Raw genomic sequence first — 13,105 nt, forward strand, 5'->3', positions numbered from 1 at the left:
AGGAAATAATATTCGATTACCTCATTTCATGTACATCAGAGGTGATATGTATTTGAATTAAGTATTTCAGATTCACGTAGCAAAATATATATTTTAAATCTTTTTTGTGCATTATTTACAAGACATTAGGAGAATCTGAAAATATCTTTATATCAGTCTATTATCAATCTTTATATCATTATTAAAATGACTACAAAAGAAAAGACATTTTGATCCGACTTACGTTTCTTACAAATGACATCGGTAATTTTTATTTTCCATAAAAATTCGAAATCTGCTTATTATATATTTGTAAAATCAATTAAATATTCCGAGTAGTATTTTATTTGATACGGAAATAAATTGCTACTTCAAGCGAAGCATATATAACACAGTTGAGAGAAACAGTACATGCAAATATTTGCATTTCTTAGATTGAAATATTCACAGCCCGGTTCGATGTCAATCCTGGCAATTAACGAACGAAACGGCTCCGTAGATATCGCGATATCGTTGGGAGTGGAACGTTGCTGCGAGTAAAAGTAGCAGCGACGATTTTTTACGTCGCCAGCACCGGTCGGTATCTCCGGCGTTTCCGGACAGGCGATTAATTATTCGGGAAAGAGGATGATCCGCGAGAAAAGGATATTCAAGTGACCTCGTCTAGCGAAAAGAAGCGCTTCAATAGGCCGTGCATCAGCTTTCCCGAAGGTGAGCCCGACGGATGTTGCCCCGGGGGTCGTGCCCTTTTCGTAGGAGTGACTGATCGCGCGTGTGTTTCTCCGTGGAAACGTGTGAACGTCTCTGTGGAGGCAGGAACAAGTACGGGGCTGGCTTAATATCTCCTCGAGAGTGTCTGGCGACGTCGTCATCTTTTCGAGAGCGTACAGCTGCCGTCGCCGTGTGGGCTGACAATGAATAGCCATCGCGGCGCGCATGCCGTAAATTTTTCTTGGCCCTCGAATGTTGACCGTTCAATCTTTATACGGCAATTTCCGTTCGCATGCGAGGCACCGTTATGCTTCAAAGAGAAAGGTCCGTCTCGCGAATATCTCTTTTATCTCGCAAATTTTTCATTCGATTTCTCTTTTCGAATTCGGCTAACAGAGATCGCCGAATAATAATTACTCGTTTCCTCGCAATTGTAAAGGCTGTGAAGTGTGCGTGCGAACCGAAGCGGATGGATTCTACGGAAATTATTTCGCTGACGAGGGGTGCATTTTATATCATATTTTGCGCTCGCAGATCTCTTTCTCCTGTCCACAAATATACATATGTATATGTATACATTATACAGCTTGGGTCACAATATATCACCGCTTCGATTTACGCAACTATTCTGGTGCTATAACTGTTTTCGTGAACGAACACGTAAAAGTCGCGTGATGGAAAATTTTGTTTCCCTTTTAATGAAAGGATTTCATTTCCGTAATTGGAAAATCAGCGTGCGCCGCGGGTGTAAAAATTCCGATGGTTTTTATCATAAACCTAATGGTACTTTCCATACAATTTCATCTGGAATCCGGCTGCGCCGGTGTTTTTCTAATGAGAACGGTCCCATTATCTGATCGATAGCACTACGTTCCGGCTGGAAAGTCATCCATGCGGTGCAAATTTATCTGGCAAGGTCCGCGATATCATTTTGTTAGGTTAATCTGTATACCAGAAAGATCCAGTTCAGAAACACCGGACGGTCACGCTCCGTTCCAATCTCGCAAGTCGCAGCTCATGCGAAGAATGCGGCGCAATATTATTGTTATCGCATTTGTAAGAGTACCGAGGAGAAGAACCGTGACCCCCTCGGTGAGAATCCATTGCAATGCCACGAAGAATAAATACACAGTCGTGATGAAAGCTAGGTGCGTCCATACGACAACGAGACTACTGCTTTATAATGTTTCAACATAAATTAAACTAAGCAATAAAACTTCTTAGAAAAACACGCACCTCTGAAAATTATGTTCGTGTAGTTCGTGATACTGAAATTGTTAACCAGTTAAGAGTCCAATAACAATCCCAAACATACCCACAAAAATCAAAATAATTTAAGTATTTTAACTCTTGAATTCTAGAAATACTAATAAACTCCAGTCCCTTGATAGTATTTTTAATAAATAGCAGTATTATTTTTTACTTTGTACAATTTGTTTTTGTAACTTTACCAAACCATGTTTAGCAAGTATGGTGTTTGTCGGTCAAATAAACACAACTTTATGGTCAGCATTGATACAGGTTAAGTAATGCCCTTCGCAAAAGAAATTTTCGTATCGTTAGGCTTTACACATCTTTCGCGTCACGTCGCGCTAGCGAGGAAGCAAAGTCGTCAAAAATAAAAAAAGGTTACAGCGAACTTCAAGAAAAAGTAGATTTTTATCGTTTTCAGGATGATGGTTCGGCACAACAGATGCTGCCAGCAGGGATTCATCCCTATAATCAAGTTTCACAAAAATATTTGAATTTTATGGGCAGGACTAAAGCCGAAAAGCTGTTGTCCGGATGAGATTTCATCGGCGGATGAGGTGAAGGCGAGTCTTCGCGCGTGCAAACCTGGTATTTTTCTTTGAGAAGAAAAGGTGCAGTCAGCAGGTGGACGCGCGGGAATAAAGGTCGAGCTACCTGAGCGATCAACGAAAGTTGGAAGGTAGTGAAGACTCGAAACTTGTTACTTTGGCCTAACACCTGTCGCGAACAATTCGGTTCGTCGGCGGACATCTGCGCTTATACATAGCGATGCGTTAGCGGTGACTGCGAAGGTGAATGTTTTATACAAATAATTTTCATAAAGAAAACTTAATGTTTAATATTTTTTAAATTCGAAATATCTTTTCGTTATATAAAGAACGTTGCGAATCTTCAACATTTCTTGAAAAAATGAACACCTCTACAAATTATTTCAACTAACATCTACTAATATAACATGTTCCCAATGACCTAAAATCCTAGATGTTCATACAACTTTAACACCGAACCTACCTAGTACTGAAAGTGACCTACCTTTATTGTTTTACAAGAACGATGAGACTGAATTTATTTAGGTGTTTCGCCATTGTTATTATGATTAAGAAATTGATCGAATTCAGAAATTTATTTAATGATTTCATACGAAACAGATTTCATAACATCGACAATCTTAAAATAAATAAAGTGGAACCGGTCAAAGCGACCGGTATGGTAAGTCTAGAATTAATTATTGGACTAAAAAGAAACGTAGAGTATTAAATATGAGCAAACGTTCGTAAACTACGTGTTCAAATTGTGCAGTCAAAGAGGAAACCTTCGGAAAGAGAACACAAAAGTTGTGGTTCGGTATGAGAATTTGGTGGTCTCGGTCTTTACCTGGACGGTGCATTTGAATGGCTTCCGAAAGTCTGACGATGTCTTTCGCGTCGCACCGAAGAATCTCAGGGACCTGCGCGTACCGGCCCAAAAAGCAGGAAGCAACGCTCCTCACGAATTCCACTTCACGTTCAGCCCGTTGTTTGCCGCCATCCGGTGGAACATCGTCCGGCAACGACTTCCGGAATCGAATTACCTTGTGCTCCTGAAACGTAGACGAACAAAAACGTTAAACGAAGGGGAGAGAAAAAGCCGATTAAACGATAAGAATATTTATGGATGTATTCTCCATAAACTGGAGCAGTTGCTGTTTATGCAAATGCATTTTCTTTATTGATCGAACGACTTATGCATAAAGGAAATTAAACCTTAACACGTTAAGAGACTAATATTAACCTCATAAATTTTGAAAAGTACTATATCTACTATAGTGGATGTAATGGATGGCTACCTTACAATTTGGAGTTTGGTTTTATTTACGGTTGTTTCTATTGGATCTCATCGTTACACGTAATAATCTTTATGAAAATAACTGAGTAATAAAATAAATTATAAATATTGTTAAAACGTCGTTAAATTCATAATATATTAATAGTGTTCACAAAAAACTCTTTCGCGTTTCGAAAATTTTAGTACAAACGAATTTATTTATGTATTTATGCTTCAAACTGGATGGTTTATCTGTCAAATACAGTGGAGTTAAATCTGTAACGAGCAATGCTTAAGAAAGTTGTAAATAATTTTTTCGAATACATGCGACAGGATGCAAAATGAATTTGCAAGCCTAGTTTATAATTAGCGTTGCACATGTGTCAGTAACCTTGACATTTAACATGTGAAAGTGTAAATGTTTATTTTTTAGTGTCTGAACTAGTCCGTCTAGTTTTGATTTACCATGAGCTATAATAGTAATCGGTGGATAGGCTTGCTAAAATAAGGTTGTTAGATAGAAAACCAACTGAATACAAGATCAGATATTCATTTGGACGGCCTACATAAATTTTGGAAACCTTTAAAAAATTGTTATCTGCTGAAAAATGCATCAAAGATGGATGATCCACGTTTGCAGTTTGAGAGTAGCATAACAACATTTACAATTCAAGCGTTAATAGAAGAGCTCTTGGAGAAAACAGTGTAGACTGTCGAACATTAAATTTTACAGAATCTACAAAAATGTTTCAGAACATTATTTGGAAAATTGAATCTTCTTTTGTTATTTATTGTGATTAAGATCATAAATTCTTGTCAGTACATATATTTGTATCATATTTATGTAAATTCCATCAATAGGATGTGTTAAAATCAAACAACAAAGAATACAAAAGTATAGCATAATACTCTAAAAAATATTACTCATTTTTTGTTAATATCGTTTCATATTTCGTAAACAAGACATACAAACAAATTACTGTAAAGTATTATAATCAGACTATGGATTCTTTGAACTAATGGCAAAAATGAATAACTTAAATAGGAAACAGTAAAAACATGAATAAAATTGTTAAAATGCTATTGCATTATTTTCAATCAATTAAAAATATTAAAAAGGGAAATCGATATTTACGTGGATCTCTTGAAATATGCATAAAAATGCAACAAAATCCCCAGTCTAATTATAATAAAATACTACGACGTTAAACGACGCATTGCGTAGAACGTGTTTGGTGATAGGCATGCAATGAATGGTTCATGGATAGGGGAAAAAAATCGTTTGACCTCATAAACTGATATGATGTAAAATCGATTGAGCCATGTTATTACGGTGTCTATATTGTACTCATTGCCGTCAATATTAGAAAGAATCCTGTAAAGGATTGTTGAATACGTTACCACTTTTATTATAGCGCAACAAGTCACCACGCGTTTTGCATACACAACATAGTTGCTTGCTTGTTATCAGTAATGAATCAATAGTTTTACCGACTCGCTGCGACATTTGAGAAAATATTCAGGTCAATAGTACGAAAAAATGTTCAAAACAGAGATAACTCGTAGCTGCAGGATACCGCATACCGCTCTAGGTTGGTTCACCTTGTTATTTTCTGGTTTCTATTCTAAGCGACGCAGTAACTGCTGTAAATACTTAACGCTAACTTTATTCAAACTTACATATACTTACATACATTCGCGTAACTTTGAATTGTTAGAACAACGTTTGCAACAACTACGCAGCCATCTGCTGAAATAATTTATTGTTTACCAAAGCTCGGATTTACTATTTTAAACAAACCGTTGCGAATTACAGGAATTGTCGAGTTCCCTGTTAACCATCCAGCATTTGAAAATACATATGTGAAATGCAAGAAAGTATTTACGTTATCAAATATTCATCACACTTCTTTTTCACTCTTTTAGATTTTTTACGACGATATAGATATAGATATTTCTCCATTTTTCATACGGAACGTGACAATAACTTTACGGAATACTTAGTAGAATGTATTACTCCCTGTCTCACATATGCACAGCGAATGATAAGCACACTGCATTCATTTTTTGCCCTTAGGGAAACATTTACGGAATTGCAAAATACTGTCATGTTATGTACAACCTTTTAATATTATCAGAAAAAGGAATAAAAACCGTTCTCTTTGCGCTTTATTGTGCAAGAATAAAACTGAAGCATACTCCATATTCTATATGAAGTACGAGCAGCAAATATAGTTATGTTTGAAAGTACAGCAACAAATATAGCTAAACCCATTGTTGAAACTACGTATGGAGATATCTTTGAAGTTTCTACATTTTTCAATTCAAACAATCATTGCTGAAATACTGAATTCGCAACGAGAAAGCGATTCATTCAGGATTTATAAAATCTTGTTATCACATCTGCGACTGGCTTTATTTCTTTCGCACGGAAGCATGTGCTACTTCTTAGTGTCTTCAGGAGATAGACACTGTCGAATGAAAAATTATTCCACATCCTCCTTACAGCCTTCTTGTAACTGCCATTTATTCTGGCTTATGTGGAACGTTCTTGCGAAACGCTCCAAAAAACGAGCCAAGCCAAATGCAGCAGTTTATTTAGTTCAAGTCGTCAACGCGCATGCCAATGGCGTATACAGGCCTATAAATCATGGTTAAACGAGCTATTGAATATGGTGGTTCATAAAACCTTAGACGTTTTGATGTTTGTATTTCAAAATTTGCTAGAATGTTTCCCAGATTTTTAACGTACGTATAATTCACCGGGATGTAAGAAAAACGTTGTTTAAACATTTGTTCAAGACCGGGAACGAAAAGATAAAAAATGCGGATTCTTGTATTATATAAGCGTTTGTCGATATAACCGAATGAAATTTCTAAAAAACATGTTATCATTAAACTCTAATTCAGAAACGTTATTTCGTTCTACAGGACGTTGGAATACTTTCATATACATATTATTTCGAATATTATTTTCGTAGTTATACCTATCGAATGATGTACAAGTTAACCGTGCACAGACTGTTCTACCGAAGCTGCGTCGGGAAAAAAAAACTGAAGCGAGCTAAACGAAGTTAATCTCGTTACGAAAACAGACGGAGTACAGAAAACGAAAAATTTCGACGTTGTCGGCTCCATCAACGGATTGAAATTAGGTCAACACGCAGCGTTTCATACGGCGGTAAACCGCAATTTCCATTGCGCAGCAGTCTACAATTACTACCAGTGAATTGCTTAAATGACGTAGCGCTAATTAACGGTACGAAAATCGTGGATCCTACAGAAACCTGCCGTCGTATCGTTAACGAGTCCGAGTCTTCCAACGCCCGAAGAAAGGGGCAAGATAGATCGATCATCCGGTGCCAGTTATCAAAGCGCGTACGAAGATGGACTGCGTGAAAATAAAATTCGCCGTCGCTAAATACACCTCTCTTGCATGACAATTATATCCTAACCGACCACAAAAGGGCTCTGAAATTGGAACATTACCGTCCTCGTTAACGCGAACTATTTTGATCAAAACCATTCCCGAAACACTATTATAATCATGGTTTATTGCTAATTCTTTGTGTGATATTCTAGCAATTAAAAATTGCATTTTGTATTCTTAATAATTCGCTGGATAGAAAAAATTTAATGCGTAAGTTATAAGTAAACTGCGGATCATTACGAAAAATCAAAGTTTCCATCATCGATTATATCAAACAGAAATTATATAAAAATGCATTTCTTAAATATGTGTATTTTATATATATTTGCTTCTGAAGTAATAGTGACTTGTATTACGGATAATAAGAGAATAGAAACATTTTGATAAATATGATCTTCAGGTCTATTAATATAAACTAAGTGTTAATATGTTAATATAAATTGAAGGATCTAATTGTTACGATTGGACTGCAGATCTTTATTTGAAAAATAAAATTTCTCATTTCAAGATAATCTTCTCAACACTTCAAGTACTCAACGTGCTCAATTTTGTAAAAAGTGTATCAAATCCGCAGTGTAGTTATCACAACACATGCTGTAGATTTTTAGTAGCGTATTTTCAAGTTGACGAAAATCCAGCGTATAAGTTCAATGATTTAAGTTAAAATGTTGCAATCTGATGAAGTATACAGCTATAATAAGTTACGATAATACGACAACAAACGCTCGTGTATCAAGTAAAATAATGAAAATAATAAAAATAATAAAACTTAACTGGCATAATTTTTATACGAACTTATTATCAATCTCATATAAATGAAATTGTGGAATGAAATTTAAAAAGAATTTTTGTCCCTCCCAAATCTCTCTTATGAGTGTATAATTTAATCGAAGTTGACGCATTTAGTGGTTAGTTCTATAGGATACCTCACACCCCTATGAAATCGTGAAATTCGATTTGTGAGAAAGTTTTCATTTCCCTGGCAACAAGTTACCATTTTGCGAACTTGCTAAAATAGCCGCCGATGAACCCGTATTTCTATTTACAGTAATTATCGAATATCTGATTAAAATAGAGTTTGGGAGACAGCGCTGCCATGAGCTCGTTTCGCCGGTTATCGATCAAAAAGTTATTATTACAGGCGAGCGACATCGGTACTTCATAGCGAAAATAAAATTTGGATCATCTGATTTTCCGGTGTCCATGTAAACTTCTCAGGTTGTCGTCTCTCATAAACGTCCAATCAATATATTGGCTGTTCTCGTCTGCCGGCTGACGTGGCTGCAAGTTTCCCGTGCGTCACTCACCCGTTGGTCTAACAGGTATACGCGCAGACATATGCACGCGGATTTTTATAAAACGTTCTCTAGCTTGCAGATTTAAATGAATTTCATCGCTGAAGTAATGTTTTTTGTTCGAGTCTTGTTAATTTTATACCAATTCATTTATCCTTAAATATACCAGAGAAAAAATGTACAATATCATGGTACATGGTACGAATGTATCGTTGGCAAATTTTAGACAAATTCAGTGGGTGCACACTTTGTTTGAACCTGAATTCTGATTTATATACAATGCGAACACAGATGATCGTTACTTTTATACGAATGGTTCTACAAGAAACACAACAACCCTGATAATGTTACACAGATTTAATAGAAAATAGCAATAATCGAGAGTAAGCTTCCGTAATAAAAGACACAGATTCTCCTAATTCGTTAAGGCTATTGAGGGAATAAATAGATGTGTATTTAATTTTTACCGTTTAAAATTTCTACAAAAAATTTTTATTCGGTATAAAGATCTGTTATACATAATGAGCAGAGATGAGGTACATTATAAGCAAGTTTGAATTCGATTTATCAGTTTTAAACATTTCACGATTATTTCGAGAAAAGAACGAAATAGTTTTGAGAGCCTCCATCCGAACCTAGACAAGAGAGGTTCGACCACTTTGCTATTGCTTTGAGGAACGAAAGGGTATTTCCAAGCATACTCGAATCTTGGCTGAGTAGATTCGAACCTTTTACAGGCACTTCCGTCAGAGACCGTGTTTAGTTTAGCGAAAATTGGGTACAGGCAGTCAAGGTGTTATATTTACTTATCCAATTATACTTTTGCTTTTATGGTATTTAATTATGCATTTATACAATTAATTGATCTATTTATTTTTCTAAATTCGTAAGACTTTAGAAATAATAATGCACCTTTCTTTAAAAAAGATTCTCGTCCAATGTAATCATACTTTATCAACCTGCTCAACTTTCTAAATTTTTAAGTACGCTAAAAACAAGCAGAATAAATGAGGGTTCAGCAGAACCATGTAACGCGCTGGTTAAAACATTATATGCAATATCGTGTGCAGTGTGCGCAAAATTTGAGCAGAATCGGTGTGCGAAACGTAGCATGTTCCCCTCATTAAAACTTCCCCCACGATACCTTCCGCGGTTTTGAAAGCCAAAGTTCATCGATCATTCATCAGATCCCTACTCAAGCGGCTTAGTTTCCCTCACCAACGGACAATTTCCCCTACCAACGGTGGTCGAGGTCAACGGCCATCGTTTCATCGTCCTCTTCCCGCCACCGTTTCGTTCAACTATGTCTCTCTTTTTCCCAGTTACGTGTGCGCGGTGCACGTGCGCACGATGCAAAAGAAATGCAACCTCGCTCAGTCACTCGGCGACCGTCGTCGGTTTTCTTTCATTTCGTTTTTTCAGACAGTGCGTAACTCTATGTACTCTCACAATTAGTCTCATGAGAACTCCTGACCCCCGCAACCGGCAAAGCGATTCTGTTCGATCGTTTCTCAACGACGCACGATGGCCGGGGATTCAATAATTTGTGGCCAGAAATCAATTTTTTAACATTCACGTTTGAATAAAATTCGTTTTCTCATGCACTGACAACATCTCGCGTAACTCTGTGATTAGATGCATCACTGTAAAAGCATAATTATGAAATTAAAATTAAAACTAATTGTTTCAATTAGTCATTAAAAAATATCAAAGTGCAAGTTCATACTATACAGTTACACATGTAAGCACTTGTATTTTAGGGACTTATGCATGTCAAAATTGGTTTTATTTAACAATTTTAAGGCTTTGCTGTTGCTATCTGTCGCTAATTTTTGTTTAAAATGTTTTCATATGATTAAGAAACTTCGTCGCAACGACAGTGACACTATTTTCATTCGCTTTTTCAAACAGCATGTTCCCACAATCAGACTCATGCAGCAGAGGAGTCTTCTAACGACACTACTTGTCAAACTGTCAATATTTTTCATTCTTATAATTGTGTAAACTGTAGAGAACAAAGTAAGAAATGACAAATTATGCAGAATTAAATGAAAAATAAAATAAATAAATTATATTAAAAAACATGGAGCTATTAAATTATAAATTGAAAACTACATTTTCGTTCTCTCAAAAAATATACAATACTTTCTGAAATTCTCTTTTGTCTTGTCGATCATATATAAAAAGTCTCTTTGAAAAGTATTTGTATTCTAAATTTTCGATTTTCGGCGAACATTTTACACTCAAACTGGTCAACTCATTTTACGTAATAATGCTTTTTACGATTTTTACAACCTTTTTCACTGTTTTAGAGTATACAGAAATGTATAACAGAATGCTGTTCATGAAAACTTGATAGAAAATGTAGAATCATATATTTTTTGAATGAGGTTGTGTTTTCGAGAAAATAAAATTTCAATATCGCTTCGACGCAATTATTGAATTTATCCAATTAAAACTGAATGTTTATCCGAATAAATCAATTTTCTCAATTTTAGATTCCTTTTTGTAGCCACGAGAAACAATATATGTATAGAATCACAGCATTACTGGATGTACTAAAAATTACGGATCACCTTGTAGACATTCATGTATTGGATAATGTGAGACTTCCAACTCGCTGGCTGCCTATACATCATTAATTACCTTGGTTGCATTAATTATACGCATTGACAGTTGTATATCATTAAACGCTATTAGTAAATAGTAAACACGATTAAGGAATGAAAATGCTTTCGTCCTGCTCTTCAATTATCTTTGCGTTTGAGTATAAGAATCATTAATTTATCATTGTATGAACAGTGCTTTCAGAAAATAAAGCAACTTCGTATAAAGCAATTTTTGCTTATAATTCGCAATTTAGAAAACTAAAAAGATATTTTGTTAAGTAATTTTCGAAAATTAAAACATCTGTCTATAATACACGTTTTTATCACGTAGAACAAATAATTAACGGAAACACTTGATATAATTATACTGATCTAACGAAGTTTATAAAAATCTTCCAAGAAAGATATTTTCAGATACAAAATACTACTTCGTTTAATGGCATTCGTTAATGAGGAAGGGAAAAAGATTGAACGTGCATGTACATCATGTTTCTATAATTATTAACGACTTTTATAGTGTGTATAATTGTAATATAATGCTTCTTCTAGTTGCAAGGTTGAAAAAGTGCACGTTTTCTACGAATTATTGTCTGACATAGTCATTCATCAATATTTTGCTGAATTTTTTAAATTTTCAAATGACGTAGACACACTATTTATGCTACCGATACATCAATGTAGTATCGAAATTGAAACAGCTACCAAATAATTCCACTTCTAAAACATGAGATACTCTTGGTTTATCAAAATTTATAATGGAAACCAATCTTACAATTTCGTTTTCTTCTTCGCCACAATTTATTTAAACATTTAGTTGTTGAATTAAAGATGATCATTATAACACACTGATAAAATTCATTACGAACAATCGAGATCAAATTGAACGCTGTGTTACATCGAAAAAATTTTATCTGAAATCTTGCCAGGATTTCTACGTCCGAAGTGGAAGCACTGCAATTCTCTGTTCCGCACGTTCCCATTGGTTTCAAGATACATTTGTAAATTACGTGATTAATTTAGAGTCCGCTGGGAATTTCGACCACGGCCTCACCAATCACACCGTCCTCCTAAGTTGCATTCCAAGCTGCTTCCGTCTATGCCAAATATGGCTCCACATTTATTTTATCCGATCGTCGTGGCTGTTAAGAACGGTATAAACCATGAAGCCCACACTTATAATTCTTGTGTCGCAGGCTTTCGAGTATTAGCACGCAAATAGGTGGGCATACAGCGAGTTCGTTCACCTTGCTGACGTGTAAACGTTTACAACTTGCGGATCGCAAGTTCTCGTAAGTTGGTTGACTATTTGTTCATTACTGATATCTATAGGTGGGTGGTGTTGAAGAAGCGTCGAGAACTCATTGATCACCGAAAAACCCAATAAGATCAAAATAACTTGAGTAATCGTTGATGTAAACTGGATCTGTCTTACTGAAAAAAGCTACAAGTTCTAATCATTTTGTTATTAATAGACAGCGAATCTTTTACGTACTTATAACAAAAACCATTACGTAAAGTGGAAAATATTAAGCATACTGTTACTTTAATTTTAACTTCTTATAATTACTGAAATAGGATAGACATTTGCATCTAACTAATGTTTCTTATAATTAACTTTGATAAATTTTATTTTGCATAAAGATCCGCAATCCAATTATTAAAACGTTACTTGAAGTGAAAATTTTTTATATTTTCAAATACATAATGAATATTATCAACAGGACTACTAAATCAGTCAACATAATCGTTTCCTGATTTTTTCTTTCATGATTTCTGATATTATGAAAATATATCAAAAATGTTTAGGTGAACTTTCTTAAATTTAAGTAAAGTCTACTTTTCTTTAATGTAAAACATACACTAATTGCGTTTTGTTTTAGTGTTAATAATCTTTGCAGAAAGAAAAGTAATTTACACCTTATTATCAAATAAATATGATTTTTACTTTTGATATTATTGAATTAGCAATAAAATTGTTAAAAGTTAATTTCAAACGCAATGCGTTTGCAAGAAGGATCCTCCAACGT

The 13,105-nt window shown here is 35.0% G+C and overlaps 1 protein-coding gene across 7 annotated transcripts in view; it reads right to left on the reverse strand.

The window, feature by feature from the left end:
• Window positions 1–13,105, reverse strand: part of Ipk1 (Inositol phosphate kinase 1) — a 248,619-nt gene that overhangs the window by 19,598 nt on the left and 215,916 nt on the right. For all 7 annotated transcript variants that reach the window (XM_078192833.1, XM_078192828.1, XM_078192831.1 and 4 more), the window contains one exon: window positions 3,316–3,520. In XM_078192833.1, the coding sequence (XP_078048959.1) occupies window positions 3,316–3,520 (205 nt within the window). The remainder of the gene's footprint in view (window positions 1–3,315; window positions 3,521–13,105) is intronic.

This window comes from Augochlora pura, chromosome 10 (assembly GCF_028453695.1).
Source record: "Augochlora pura isolate Apur16 chromosome 10, APUR_v2.2.1, whole genome shotgun sequence".
Lineage (NCBI taxonomy): Eukaryota > Metazoa > Arthropoda > Insecta > Hymenoptera > Halictidae > Augochlora > Augochlora pura.